Source organism: Hippoglossus stenolepis, chromosome 9 (assembly GCF_022539355.2).
Source record: "Hippoglossus stenolepis isolate QCI-W04-F060 chromosome 9, HSTE1.2, whole genome shotgun sequence".
NCBI lineage: Eukaryota > Metazoa > Chordata > Actinopteri > Pleuronectiformes > Pleuronectidae > Hippoglossus > Hippoglossus stenolepis.
The window spans coordinates 11,181,898-11,197,434 of record NC_061491.1 but is presented as its reverse complement, the minus strand read 5'-3'; the positions used below and the strand labels follow the sequence as shown (position 1 = coordinate 11,197,434).

The window sequence follows — 15,537 nt, the reverse complement described above, 5'->3', positions numbered from 1 at the left end:
TACTGCAGCAGAATATACAACAGTCAGCACAATAGAGGACTTCCTCTCAAAGAACAATTGGAAAAAGCAGGGACAATGGGTTGCATTGTGGAAACACCATTTCCTGATAATTTCCTAAATTACAAGTGTGACTAAAAAGTTCATTATTGTAGAATGTATCCTATTTTTCTTTTGTTCAGGCCTATTTAAAAATAACTGGTATTTTGAGGATAATCCTTTTAGAAAGTTTGAATACTTACACCTCTAAAATCATAGTGAGAAGGTTCCCTGTCAAGTCAGCATTGGTTGTATAAGTCTGTCATTGCAAAACCAAAAACAAGATTTGACACACTCACAAATCTAACACATTTCTAAACCATGACAGTGACTTAAAAGTTTCATTGCCATCCAGGAGGGGGCAGTCATTGATACGTTACACAAGAAACAGACTTCTGTTGACTGGGTATGAGAGAGAAGACCTGGTTTTTAATCTGTCTGAATTTATTAGATAGGGAGGGGAGCTCTGTCAGTGCTGATGGGAGTACATAGAAAATAAAAATGAAACATTTTCATCACATATTCAAAAGTCTCACATAGCTTTTTTTAATTCACACAAAGATTCTGTACAGACACATTCATACAGTTATTCCACTGTATGTATGCACACACACACACACACACACACACACACACACACACACACACACACACACACACACGCAATGAACATACAAGTGCATACATGAGGACACGCTGTTACTTGAAGCAAACATAAGGGTGAAGGACTGTCCACAGATTAAATGCATATAGCTGTACTTTGGAAACAGAACATCTTGCTGTCCATTTCATGCTATAGTTGATATGCATAGAAAAATCACAACTAAAAATGTAAAGCTTTCATTAGATGTCCAAAATCAACATCATATGCCAATTTCAGAGATATTGTGTAAATCTTTTTGTGTGAAATGGATAAAATATGAGTATCTTATGTTGGAAAACGACAATAAAAAACACAGTCTCATTATTTTTTTCCCATTTCACAGAAAATTCTTACAATGCTACAGCGGCAAAAGTACCAGTTTAGGGTCCTGGATGCCTTCATGATTTTATATCTTAAATTATATAATTATTATAATCAAGAGACCATTAAAACATAACCTGATCATTTAAGAGTTCTTTAAGGTCATGCATAGAAGTTCACATGTAAGTATAGGTTACACTGTGGTTTCACTTTTCCACAAGCTGCTCTTCATTCCAACAGAGCTCTGCGACTGGTCAGTGCCACTCATATCCTGCTCCAGCTCCAGCACTCCAGAGTTTTTTAGGGTGCCATTTGGGGCAGCGGCCCCTGGCACAGTGGTCGTGGCACTGTTCAAGGGGTACGAACAGCGCTTCGTCTCCCGCTCTGCAGCAGCTGCCAGTTTCAAATTGTCTCTGCTGGCGCATCGTCTCTGAGCACCTTGCATGGCCACTCTGCTGGCCATGGAAGGCAGGAGGGGGAAGGGCTTGCGGCTCCCACTGCTGCCGCCGTCGCTTCCCTCTGAGGGGCTTGTGGCCAGTGTCTCCCCCACCCGCTTCCCATTTGTCAGTGGGCTGGCCTGGTTCTCTGAGAGGCTGTGGTGAATGCTGCCGTTCTCACTCGTGGCCTGTTTGTTAACCCCATGAGAGGAGCTGAGGTGCTCTAAACCTGTGGGCCCCAAAGCGCCAAGGCTGCCCCCACCTGCAGCGGTCCTTAGAGCTTTGAGACGATAGTGACCTCTCCCCTCACTCCGATGGTGATACTGACTGCTCCCTTGTTTAGTTCTGCTACTTACTTTCCTTCTCTGGGGATGCACTGGGGCTGCAGAGTTATTGGAGGGCAGAGTATTGTTTGTTGGCTTGGTGGTGTTGTCGGTACTTGTGCTAGTGTTGTTGCTTGCAGGGGTGCGTGTAACTGATTGATTGTTTGGACTCTCTTGTGCCACCTGTAACAAGTTGGTGAGCTTGCAGGGCCCGGGGCCCACGCTGCTGATCCCACTTGGCGTGGATGACGACCTAGCTGATGAGGAGTTATGAGAGTCAGCGGGTGGATGGCAGTTGATGAAAAGTTGGGATCCCTGCTCAGAAGTCTGCACTCCACTCCCGGTAGTGCAGGTGTGTGTGTAAGTCGACATAGGATGAGAACGGCGGTAGCCTGGGCAACATGCCAGCCACGAGGCCTGCACATCCATTCGTCTGAAGCAGTGGTGCACCACCAGAAACAGCCCCAAGATGGTGGCAGCCATCCCATAGAGACAGCTGAACAACAAACTAGTGTGCTCTGTCAGCCACATAGCCATGGCCCCACAACACCACAGAGCCACAAACAGAAAGTGAGTGGCCACCAGCACTAAGAACTGTGTCTTCAGTGAGTACTGGTCCTCTGGAGCCACAGCAGTGTTTATGGGTCCCACCACTGAGTCTGTGGAGAGCAGGCTGGTGCTTCCAGCCAGCGCGGGCTGGCTCTCGGTCACAGGAGAGGACAGGGTGGTTCCTGTGCATTCTTTGGCCACACGGTGCCTCAGGCGAAACACAGTGAACAGGAAATAGATCCAGGTCACCAACACCACCAGGCCAGCAGGGACAAAGAAAGACCCTAGACTGGGGCGCCACACCAGCCAGCAGCTGCAAGAGCCAGAGAAGATGTCAGGAGGGTCAAAGCAAAACAAGGACATCTCTGTGTATCAAACATGTCCAAGAGAATTATTCACTTCAGCACCTAACAACACAACACAGGCTCATGAGACAAATGGCTCAAGGAAGAAGACAGAAGTACTCACTAAGGGCTGTTGTCTCCATAGTTGTTGACATTGACAGCTGCAGTGATCCCACAAATGATAAGAGGAACTCCCCCAGCTATCAAATAGAACCTTGAATAACAGAGGGAAAACATTTCAAACACACATTCCCAGCTGCAGTTTCAGAAAAAAAAGAGCAGTTCTTGTTTGTGCCACAGGATGCTTTTCGACCACAGTGATTTTAAAGTGTGCATGTCTCTGTCATTTTCCTTTCAGTGTTGTTATGTCTCTGACTGCCTATAATCTGAACCGAGCTGTGTGATCCTTCACCCTTTTAGTGGGCAGAGAGTTACAAGGGTCAGTACAGGCCCGGGAAAGCTGTGATTTATTTCACTCTCATCCCATGTGGCCGAGTGGGCAACAAAGAGGTGGCTGGAGGTCCGATGAGGTCAGCGGCACAGTATATGATCACAGGGCTGGGTGGGGGTGAGGGTGAAAAATAGAAGGGAATATTTAGAAAGACAGTGCACCCCCCTGAATGGCCGTGCTTAGATTTATGGTGACCCCTTCGGTTTCTGTTGTGTTGGTTTCAAACATTCCTCCCCTCTAGTCTTAGGACTTTTCTGTGCCTTACAGCAATATTCTCTCATGTCCCTCCAAATTTTCCTTAAAAACAGAGGGACTTTAGTTGTTGCGGCACAATGGTCGCCTTTGAGTTTGGGTGGCCATGCACAAGAACTCCCGCATCTGTCTAAAGCATAAACCATATTGACAGCGAACAATAATCTCATGGTACAGGAAGTGGATGAAGGTGTGCTGCGGCTCGCTCGCGCCCTGACCTGAGCATTGGTCGCTGAGTAGGTGGAACAGGAGACTCTCCCTCCAGTTGCCGCGGCAATCTCCACACCGTCTCTTTGTAGATGACCCTGGCGCTGACTCCGATCCACAGCAGGGTCGACAGCGACGAGTAATGCAGTGCAATGCCCACCTGTCACATATTTCAGTCAGATCAGACATCAAGTTTACACCCCACTATTGAAATATTATGAGTCTGTGTAAACTCAGAACTTACTGCTTGACAGACCACTGGGTAGCTGGTCAAGCTTATGCCTCCTGCGTAGATGGCTGTTGTCATGGCGATGTGGAAGCAGGTGTTCAGTAATGTGTGCCAGCTCTTTCTCGATATGTGAATAGTGCTGTAGGGACACAGAGTAAAATGATCAGAAGATAAAAAGCAATAGCAAACAGCGGTGAGAAGTCTCTGAATGCACATACCTGTGATGTAGTATGTGTGTGATGATGATGGTGAAGAGGCAGAGGAGCAGCACTGCAGTGCAGGCGTACACCACAGGGTGGAGCACGGCTACAGACGTGGGTGTGGATCTGGGGATGTCTGGCACCTCCTAGAGAAAGAAAAAAAATCCCATTCAGCCAATGAAAGTCTCATTCATTGGTGAAATATAATTTTAAAAAAACTTGGTGTCCTACCTGCAGCACAGCATAGTTGCTGAGCAGAGAGCAGCGCATGGTGGAGGTGCTGCTGTCACTGTGGACCAGCTGACAGCCCTCCTGGCTCCAGGCTCCCTGCCTCTCCTGTCCCTTCAGGCTCCACTGGGCTGCCACAGCATCAGAACCAGGGGACAAGTGGCGCAGTGACACCCAGATAGGCTCTGAGTGGTTCCACACGCTGCAGCCCTCTGTCACAGAAAAGGATTGAAATCGTTAATACAAAACTGCACTGATGACCAAGTTGTGTTAATGGCTACCTTAATATTAGCAAGTAAATCGGTTTGGGATGCCACATCTACCCCCACAGACATGGATGCACTGTGCTCTTCAGGTGAGAATAGCTAAATTAACACTTGTCAAGGAAAAGTGAGTGCACAAAGAGTTGTTAGATTTATGGATTTAGTAAATTCCATCAAGATTTTACAATGTGAGTTTTATAATTAATTTATGTTGTAGATTACCAGAAGAAAATCTGCGAAAATGTAACAGGCACTTCTGTTCGTATAGAAAAAGTGCCTCTCTGCTTCTTTTACAATAAATTAGTCTTTGAGTATGATGAAAAGCGCTCTATAAATAAAATGTCCCCACTCCTGGATCTGCTCCTGAGTCAGACTATGTAATGTGTATCTCATTATAGAAGAACAAATCTGATGAAGCGAGATGCGAAACACGTTGTTTGCTCCTTCTGTTGCTTTGAAAATGTAATAGTGTCAATCCTGGCATCCTGGTGACAAAATCACTGATATTAGCTTTACCCCAAAGACATAAAATTTGTTGACATTATAGAGATATAAGGATCACACCAACATTTAGCAATACTAGCAATCTCTTATGAAATTTTATATATATGTGTATTTTAAGCTTTGGGAAGATTCCTTACCTAGGCCTACAAAGACGACGGGAGTGTTGACACTTCGTCTGCGGTTGTGATCCCCAGTGTTACTCGAGTTTCCAGACAGAGGAAAGAAGCTGCCGGTTCTGAAGGCTACAAACTGCAGTTTACAGTCGGCAGTAGTATCAGGAGGAAACAGAGTCGCTGGAAGAGTCACAGACGCCAGGGCCACTGAATTCTGGGGAAGAAGACATGGAAATCATGTATTTAAAGTTGAAATCCACCATTGAACCTTGTTCATGGGAAATGCAGGAACAATAGGTCACTAACGACACACTAATGACAACAACAAGCGGATGCAAGAGGGGGTGCTCATGCCTCACCTTTAGTAGAAAATTGTTGAGGGAGGTGTTATGGGAGCCAGTGCTGCAGCGGAACCGAAGCTGCTGTTCATGGCTGGACTCTGCCATGTCTAATCCCAGGCTGCCCACTGAGACCTCACGGCGCTGGTACGCAGTGCAGGTTATACCAGTGAAGTGGGCCGGTCGGATTAGGTGGGCCTCCATCACAATGTTCCTGGACACCTGTACATATACAAAACAAATATTAATGCTATGGACTATTTACATATATTATCAGTAGATAATTTCAGTCATCCAGATAAGGTGTCTAAAATGTTATTGATAGATTTAACATTTTGCTTTTAAATTGTTGTTTAATTGTGCTACATAGGTTAAATCATGAGATCAATCAATAGAACGAAAAATATTCACATTAATGCCTTGGTTGCAGATTTATGCACGTGCGATTGCCATGACAAACTATAAATATATTCAGGGTAATTCTCTAGAAGTTTTGCATGCACTGTTAATAATGCTCATGGTGAGATGAACATCAGGTTGATTGGGTACCATGGAGAAGTCCTGAGCATGACTGTGTAGCTGAGGCCAGGCCAGTGTCTCCAGAGAGTAGACGATGGAGCTGCAGGCTCTCTTCTCTCTCTGAGCGAGAGCGAGGATCTGGTCGTCCACCTGCATCAGGTTACTGCCCATCTCAACCAGCACCTCTGACAACTGCAGCAAACACACACACACAGATGATTAAGCTTAAAGGACTGTTACGTCAGTAGAAAACATGACACACATATCTTTACATAGCCAATTTAAATTTGTGAACTTAAATCTGTCTCACCTCCCGCAGAGGTCGGACAAATTCCATGAACTTCTCCATCATTTGTGCCACGTACAACACATCTACTGAGTCAGTGAAGCCTGCAGCCTCCAGGGTGTACGTGCGCACCTGATGTGCAACAGTGACGGCGTTGGACGCATTGATTGGCTTCTGTAGAACAAGACATAAAGGTCTGATGTCATCAAACAGAATCTTCATTGTGTTGACTGAACATGAAGCACGGACTTGACAAAGTAAACCGTGCACTGACAGCAGCACTGACCAAAATGAAGGTATGCAGGACACGGGTGATCCCGTTGGTGTAATGACAGTTGGAGTAGTCCCCGTCCTGCCACTTTCCAGAACGATCACAGTACCGAGAGGCCTTTTTCTGCTCAATACCCCCCTCCACAGACAGGGAAGGGTAACGCAGCTGTAGGCAGTATTGTTGGGAGGTGATGCCTGCCAGGGTTCTTGGCCACCTGGGGATTAAAACCAAAGAATAATGAGAACACTGAATCCTTCGGTATGTAATAATAAATAATGTAACTGTAACCAACCTGAACTCCCCACGGTTGTTGACAACTTTATCCTCTGGACAGAAGGAGGCACTGTTCTCCAGCACCACTATTTCAACACTGAGAGACGTATTACCGCGCCCAGTGGAAACCACACACTCCCACTCTCCACTGGCCTCCACATGTACGTTGAATAGAATCAGCTCACTGGATAAAGATATAGACAACTCATTATAACACCTTTTTCTCCTAAATAGTATATTCTGGTATGGAATTTTGATTGAAAAACAGCATCATCGGGGGACACGAGGGCAACACAGAGCACTCAGAACAGCCTGTGTCTCTCAAGTTAACACACCTGGTGATGAAGGTGCAGTCGTGCAGCACACTGTCCTCCAGCTGGACACCCATTTCTGGGTTAGAGGTCACCAGCTGACCGTTTTGACGCCAGTGCAGAGTGGTGATCTTGTCCACCAAGGCGGCTGTGCAGTGGAAGGGCAGCCGATCCCCTTTGAAGACCACCTGACGCTGGGACGGCAGCAGCGACAGGGTGTGCAGCTCCAGCGGACCGTCTGAGCACCACCGGTGGGAAAAGACACAGACGCGGCCGTTACACATCGCACTGAATTATTTCTGCTCTCTCATTACCCATCCTCAGCTAAAAGTTTCCACAGAAGTTATTAGGAGTCTGCCACAGATTGGATGCAGACTGCAGCAATTCATAAATGCAACCCACAGGATTAGTTGTCAACACAGCTCACTTATGCTTTTAGAAATATGTCCCCGCTGAGTGACTGGGATGGATCTCCTTTCAACCCTTTTCGTCCACTAATTCTTCAAATTACTGGGATGATCTTGAGCGCTGTTATGATTGCATTGTCATTGTCGTTCGCAAGCTAATGTTTTCTGAAACAATGCGGTGAACTGCCTCATTCATATGCCTCATTCTCAGCCAGGCTCTCACCACAGCTCAGCTGACTCTCCCTCAGTCCACGCAGGGGCTTTCCCTTTAGGCTCCTGGGGTAGGCGCACAGCGTTTCGTCCCCCAACCTGGCAGAACTGCTGCGAAAGAAGCCCGGGACCCAACGCAACCCGCAGTCACACGACAGGTGGTCTGAGTTGAAGTTTCTGCAGAGAGAGGTCAAATACAGTGTTATCCAGCTGCTTACTATAGCATCTAATGTACATATGGCACACACATGTGGAGGTGGGGAGTTAAGAACTACAAATACTTTGTTACTGTACTTAAGTAGATTTTTCAGGTATCTGTACTTTACCTGAAGGTAAATTTTTCTGAGAACTCTTCACTTTTAAGACAAATATCTGCACTTTCTACTCATTTCCAAAACAGACCTGTTACTTTGGTTTAAATGCATTTGAGGGGATTTTTTTTGTTTTTGCATCAAGTTCCATCTTCACAACAACAAGACAGATGTCAACATAGACAGAAGGGACAGTAACACAAAAAAGATGATTCCATATATATCTATCAGAGCATATTAGGCAAAACACACGTAACACAACGAAAAAGACGTATCAAGGCAAAAGAGACGCACGTGTCTGTGACGAGGAGTAACAACATGAAAGAAAGTGAAGAATCAACCAATATCACTGATAACATCAACAACGTCAATGATGCAGAAGAGTAACAGCACATTCTCAATCTCTGGCCATATTTAAAATGAGAATACTTTATTTCATACATTGTTGCACATTTCCTCCTGAATGATTTTTCATGTTCACAAACCTGAATTTTTTGTATATTAAAGCATATTTAATTTAATGTAAGAGTGGTTTAAGTTAAATAGTCATTGAACTCTATTAATGTGGCGAGTACCTCTTCTTACTTTGAGTACATTTCAAAACCTTTATTTGTATACTTTTTTTTTGAGTGAAGAGGTTGAATCAGTACTTATACTTTTACTTGAGTCATTTTCAACACAAGTTTCTTTATTTCTATTAAGGTAAAGTATGTGCCACCTCTGTGCATTACCAAAAAAAGGGATGCATATTTGCTACGTGACACATCAACAGACAATAACAGCCACCCTGACAACAGCCTTTATCACTTATATATTACAGATTTATTATTTTGACTTAAAATGTTTGTATCTTCTGGTTAAAGATAGCCTGAGCTGAAATATGTTTTTCATCTTAAAATAAATCGTACACATAAATTCAAGTTGTTGCTTATTTGAAATTTTCCACATTGGTTTGAAGGGATTGTAAAACACTTAGCAAACCCTTGACAAAATAAATATTCCCAGAAATAAATGTTATCTTCATCTATAATATTTATTGTTTCATCCAGATATGGAAAGGCATGCAATGAGAGTGTGGCGTCTGTGATACTCACACTAGCTTGAGGGACGGCAGTTCCTGAAACACTCCTGGGTCCATGGTGGATATGATGTTGCCAGAGAGGTTCCTGGCAGAACGCAAATTAGATACAAGCCAGTTAACGGAACAGCTTCAACCTTAACATAAAACATCCTCTATCTTTAAAATATCTGCTCGTCTTTCTCTTACAGTTTGGTGAGGTTGGTCAGTCCCTGGAACATGTCGGCAGTCAGGCAGCCAATGCGGTTGTTGGATAGGTCGCTAAAAGTGTGAGGAGACAAAAGGAATGTATTGGTTATTTTCAAATTAAGAGGATCTGTCTCAGCCAATCAGCAACACAGATTGTGATATCTTGGCTCTTTCACTGCCCATGTTCAAACTGAAGACCTCCGTCTCAGTCTAATATAGTGAAAAGGTTAACGATAAAGGGTTTTCTTTAATTCCAGTGCCTTCACACTGCAGTCTTCTCTTTTATTAGAAAGTTAGAATAAGTTGAAGAATTATGCCAACAGTCTCCGCCACTTTCCCTTATCACAACTCCATGGGACCCCAGTAAAAGTTTATCACCATCGGGGTAAAAGCAGGGCCCCTGATCTGCCGTCCGTCCCTGAGTGTGATGTATAGCCACAGCCAGAGAGGGATCTGCTCTGCTTCCCCTCTGACACTACCCAGCAGAGAGCTGTCCAGAGCATGTGTTTATCTCCCCCTGTTTGTTTTGAGAAACCCCAGACTTTGCAGGGAAAACACAAGTAGGGGGAGGAGGGAGGGGAAGTCACGCGGTGCAGCACAGGCAACCAGCTCCGACCCACGCCGCAACCAGACCTCGGAGTCCGAAAAACACAAAAGGGTGAACGGCGAGCCGCGGCGTGGGCCTGAGGTTTACGCATTGGTGCGGCACCAGAGATGACAGTGCACAGCCCCCGCAAGAATCAGCAGGAACACTTAAGTGAAGAAGGCCTTTATGGTCACGCTAACATCAGGAGCTCGATGCAACATATGACATCTGCCATGAGTTGCAAAAACAGTGCATGTTTGTCTCTTTTAACAACTACTGTAAATTTGGTGAAAAATCAAAAAAGAAAAACTACAGCTATCATCTGCCTGTGTGCATGATTTCTACGTTTGCTGCTCTGAAACCAAATGGAATGTGAATCATGTTAATGTGTACTTACAGTTTCCGAAGCTCGGACAGGCCCTGGAAGGCTCCAGGCGTGATGGTGCTGATTAAGTTGTGCTTGAGGTCCCTGGGGAGAGAGAACATTTCAGGTCAATGAGAGAATGCGTGCAGGGATGATGTAGATACATCTTCAATTAGGTGCAGTGCCCATTGTAAACATGTGTGTTTGGAATGGGCTGTTTGCTTGGCCTGTGGTGACGCTGGTTGCAGCTTTCTCACTGAAACTGTAACAGTGACCTGCAGTAATTGAGCCGCGGTGAGTGAAGACAGACTGCGTGACTCTGAAGCCGCACCACCGCTTCTGCACAAAGAGCTGTTCAACTGTAAATTCAAAGTTCGGTAAAGCTCGGATAAGTACGCAGAACCCTGAACTGGAGAATCAGTTGTGATCCACAATGTCTCTGACGTTGATGAGTCCCAGCCTCTGCTGTTACAGAGCCCTGGTCACCTCTTTATTCAAGGTTTATTAATATTGAATGTATCGTGTGTCCAAGTCGCTCCAAATACATTTCCTTGGGTCCTTAACAATATACATGGCGAGTGTGAAGCCGATAAAATGAACAGTTGTCTAGATATGTGGCAGCTGCATGCTGAAGTGTCCTTGGGCAGTGTATGAGTGATGGAGAAAGTGCTGCACATAGATGCACTGTATACATGTGTGTGTGAATGGGTGAAAGGCAAAACTATATGGTAAAGCAATTTGAGTGGTCAACAAGCGCTTTATAAATACAGACCATTTACCTTATGTGAGCCACATACAGACAGACAGACAGACAGACAGATATAGATATGTTGGGAAATATGCAGATTTGCTCTATTGAGTGTTTGTGCAGTAGAGATGCTGGTAGATTATTATTATTACAGAGCCAGGCTAGCTGTTTCCCCCTGTTTCGTTAAGCTAAGCTAACTGGCTGCTAACTGTAACTTTATATTTTATGGACGAGCATGAGGCTGGTATTAATCTTCTAACTCCTGCCAGGCCTTCTGTCGTCCCCCCACTTCTTTCACAATGACTCTCTCCGCGATAAACTTGGCCATTGCGAACCGTAAATGTGAGTTTCTTGAACCGCCTTTGAAGATCTGATTTCAAACTATCATATCTTCTGCAGCACTTTTTTCCCCTGTGTTTCCATTCTGCACCCATGTGTTAAACCATTCAGCCACATACACCCTCTCCATCAGTAACCTACATTCGATTTTGAATCCTAGAAGTTTTTTGTTATTGGCCAGGTGGGAATAGTGAGGTTAAAGCAGGTCAGGAGACGGATGGTTATAGACAGGACAGGGTCACCGCGGGCTTAACTGTCATCCATGTTTCTACAACTTGAAAAATGCCTGCTCCCATTGGACCGGCAGCAGAAGAGGATTTCGCTGCAGGAGCGCTGCAGCTGCATTTTTGTCTATTTCGCTTCTTACCGAGATGCTGTGGTAGGCAAGACCTCAGGGGACTTTCTGGTCCTTTTTTTTTTTTTCCACAGAGATTATCTGTCATCGCCGCTCTCGACCACACTGCCTCACACCCTGTACACAGCTTCAGGCGTCTCTTAACCATTCTCTCGTCCTCTTTCCAAGAGATGAGTTATTTTGATCAAACTAGGGCAGTGAAATTGTTTTAGAAAATGGCTTCCAGTAAAAAAATTAGACAGTGCGGTTCCGCTGGGATAGAGTCAGAGATCAGGGGTTTTGCTGTTGGTCCAAGCTTTCGCCAAGCCATCGCTCATATGTGGATTATAGACAGGAGACAGGTTATAATGATGGAGCAAAATCTCCCTGTCCTCGGCCCAAAAGGCTGAGGTCTGTTGTGTTTGTCTCAAAGCAGACAGCCCTGGACGGCTCAGCCCGGCTGATTGAGTGCGTTGCCAGTTTGTCGGACAGAATTACTTCACAGCTTTTACAAAAAGGTAGAAACGTTTCCCCCTGTATCATTATGAAGATAGATAAATAAATAACAATGATTATACAGGATATACAAGTATAGTATATATGTGTGTGTGTGTGTGTTTGACGAGGAACCAGAGCCCTGAAAGTGTGTTCAGCTGTGGATATTCCTAGGTTCCTGTGTGACAGTAGCTGTATAGTTGTTGACCGGGGCGGGAGGGGGGGAGAACAATACTGCTGTTTCCAGTCTGTGTGTCCCGGGGCTCATTAGTGCAGCAATGAAAGACGAGGCACTGCCCACTGTTTCCTCTCTCCCACTCACACACATATTCAAGCTTGCGTTTGCCGTGTAGCACTGATCTCCACGTGTATCTGCACCAAAACCTGCATTCTTCTGAAAGTAATGATTAAATGTGCTTCTTGTGTTGCAATTACTTCATACAGTTAAGTTAAGCGTGGCCCTGGAAACAGATTTTAAGACTGACTAACTCTAAATACCCCACATGTATGAAAATATTGCATTTAGGGAAAAGCTCCTTCTGGTACTTCTACATATGAATTTCATGAATTAAAAAGAAAACTAAAACTAAAAGGTTTCAACCCATCGGCTGATCTCAAGCTCTTTAAATATATTTTCAGGACAAGAAAGTAACAAATGTTCCTCAAGTTTGGTATAATAGTGAATAATGATAATAATATAACTATACATATAATAAAATAAGTATAATGTTAACTATGTAAATAATAAATAAAAGGAGTATATTTACATAACTTAAAGCCTTTTGAAATAGATTGTTCATGATTTTATTAATGTTAATTTATGTCTTTGGCTGATCAGTGATCTCAATCTCAATAAAATTACCAAATAAAGCAGTACAAAACATCAAAGCATTATTAACTGCAAAACACTATGATAAAACATTACCTAAAATAGAAAACTGACTTTATATCTTTTCTAATCAGTACAATAGTTGGAAAAGACACAATGTACCATAGAGACAACATCTAAATCAAACAAACATAAGTACACACGCACACACACACACACGTAGATCTCGCTGTATTCAAAGGACATTCCATTGAGTTATACTTTTGGAGGTTTACTCTAATAACTGAGTCATGCATGAAGCTGCACCATCAGACCCAAAGGGACAGAGGATTTATGTCGGTGTTGACGCCCTGAGAACCACATTGTGACATTGGCAACACAGAGTTCATGAGTGACTCAAACTCTATGACACTGAGCTTTTTAGCAATTGAACCATAAAACCGATCTTCAACTAACAATACACGTCAAACAGCTGCGTATTCATACCCGCCTGGAAAGGGCACAGTGCTGAGTGTGTCAACAGGTCACTACCTCTGATACACTCTCTTATCACCAAGCTGGGGAATTTGAAGGAGCTCACCAGAGTCGACAGCATTTGAAGCCCCGGCCAAGTGCTGAGCCCTGCTGCAGCCCAAACGTCAGCTCTCATTCACCAACATAATCCAGGCTTAATCTCAGCTGCAGCCCCTCGCCACTTGTCCACACTTCCAGATTTATTTCCAACTTTATCTCAGAGATACAGTACGAGGCAGACTGCAGCTCGGCGGCGGGCCTCATACTCAGGCGATGACTTGTCTGCGTGGCCTCTGGAGCACAGCTTCACAGCTCAGTGGCCTTGACACTGATGACAACAGCTGTCACCAGGCAAGAGGATAATAGTAGAGATAATAAATACTTCAAAGCCTCGCGCTCGCTCAGAAAATATCATTGTTGAAAATGTTAGAAGCTGCAACTTGTAGCTATTAATTGTTGTCATTATCTTACACAGTGGTGGCATGTAGTTCTTCAAGAAAAGCTACATGATTGGTGGTGACACGGTGTTATTATGAATATGGCTTTCCTCTTTGAGTTATGCTTTGTAACCTTGGGAGTGCGTTGCTTTATCCCCTTCACCACATGTGGCCTGTGTGATTGGGTTAAGACAGACTCAAGCTCGCTCGCGGCCCAAAGGGGGCCATTGTCTGCTACCACTGGGCCTAACACCAGCCGCTGCCATTAAGAATGTCTTTTTTCTTGTTCACCAACTGCTCCTGATCAATGGGGCTAGTCCTCCGCCATTCTGAAGAGTCATTTCTCTGTGGGTATAAGGGATGAGCACCTGGGCCCCATGCAGGCTGGAGAGGAGCGACGTGCTTGTAGGGCACCGAGAGGGTAATAATGAAGACATGTTCTGTAAAGCGCTCCAGACGTGGAGTGCTCCATTATCAGGAGCACAGCGGCAGGGACTGGAGTGCTCCACTGACATTGTTTGGGCCCCGGAGGGAGCTGGGAAAATGACTGAAACCAGGGAATGGCCACTCATTATCACCAGACAGCAATCAAGAATTTCCCGTCCCTGATTTTTTCTTATTTTTATTGACTGACGTGGTATTACAAGGCCAATTTCTATAATTTAATTGCACATATCTTTTACTGCAGACCAATATAAGCAGCTGCCTGAAGATAGAACAAATAAATAAGTCCCTGATTAAAGTTGTGATGGAAAAAACAATGGGGGGGTTAACTAGCACCTTGGCTCCTGGCAGAGGTCAGTGGAGACCATTTTTGTGCCGCGTGTCATTTCCTGTCTGGTTGGCGTCTCTCGTAAAGGCTCTTGCTCGTTTATTTTTACAGTTTCCTTTTTCTCCTTTTCTTTACTAGCTAGCTTTCCTCTTCAGGGAGGGGCAGGTGGGATTCAGTACTGAGCAAAATTGTCCCTGTGTACGGCCCCGCAGACCCCACCTCCCTACTCCTCAACACACTTGCTCACAATGGGGGCTCTGTAACACAGGCCCCAAACGTACTCCTGCCTTCCCCCCAAAACAGGAAACCAGGATCTGCCGAGCTCTTGTTTTTCTACTAATTTCCTGCTTTGCTGCCCCTTCCCCAGATTATTTTCTTTACTTTTTTCCCTGGTTCCTCTCAGATTGGATATACCTAATCAACGTTTGTCTGCCTTCGTCAGGAAACCAACTGCTTTGATGAAGCTATAGGAGCATAAATAGACATTAAGTATTATATTCATGAAACCGCTGTCACAAAGATTAAACCACTGGACACATACTTAACATTTTAAAATGCGTCTGTGGGATGCTACGGCCTTGGTGGTGATACTTTTGGTGTGTTTCGGTTTGTACTGGACTCAGTCTGCACACAACCTTGACAAATTAAACATTGTTTGAAAGCTCAAAGTGTCAGTACAAAACATTTAGTATCACCTTCATCACTGCCAAAGCTGTTCACACAGAATTGTTTTAGACCCCAAAGTATTTTTCACACAGCCATTTCTCCCATGTTTGTGCCTCTGTATCTTTCTTATAGTCGTTCTGGGCTTTGGTTATAAAATTAAC

At 44.5% G+C, this 15,537-nt stretch overlaps 1 protein-coding gene across 1 annotated transcript in view; it reads right to left on the bottom strand.

The window, feature by feature from the left end:
- Positions 1–462: 462 nt before the first annotated feature.
- Positions 463–15,537, bottom strand: part of adgra2 (adhesion G protein-coupled receptor A2) — a 40,346-nt gene continuing 25,271 nt past the window's right edge. The window contains exons 3-19 of the mRNA XM_035165417.2: positions 10,277–10,348; positions 9,294–9,365; positions 9,121–9,192; positions 7,729–7,892; positions 7,123–7,336; positions 6,807–6,971; positions 6,530–6,728; positions 6,268–6,417; positions 5,988–6,149; positions 5,460–5,660; positions 5,125–5,314; positions 4,224–4,432; positions 4,011–4,138; positions 3,808–3,931; positions 3,575–3,723; positions 2,778–2,867; positions 463–2,622 (exon numbers count right to left, since the gene is read on the bottom strand). Coding sequence (XP_035021308.1) covers positions 1,194–2,622; positions 2,778–2,867; positions 3,575–3,723; positions 3,808–3,931; positions 4,011–4,138; positions 4,224–4,432; positions 5,125–5,314; positions 5,460–5,660; positions 5,988–6,149; positions 6,268–6,417; positions 6,530–6,728; positions 6,807–6,971; positions 7,123–7,336; positions 7,729–7,892; positions 9,121–9,192; positions 9,294–9,365; positions 10,277–10,348 — 3,790 coding nt within the window. The 3' untranslated portion in view covers positions 463–1,193. The remainder of the gene's footprint in view (positions 2,623–2,777; positions 2,868–3,574; positions 3,724–3,807; positions 3,932–4,010; positions 4,139–4,223; positions 4,433–5,124; positions 5,315–5,459; positions 5,661–5,987; positions 6,150–6,267; positions 6,418–6,529; positions 6,729–6,806; positions 6,972–7,122; positions 7,337–7,728; positions 7,893–9,120; positions 9,193–9,293; positions 9,366–10,276; positions 10,349–15,537) is intronic.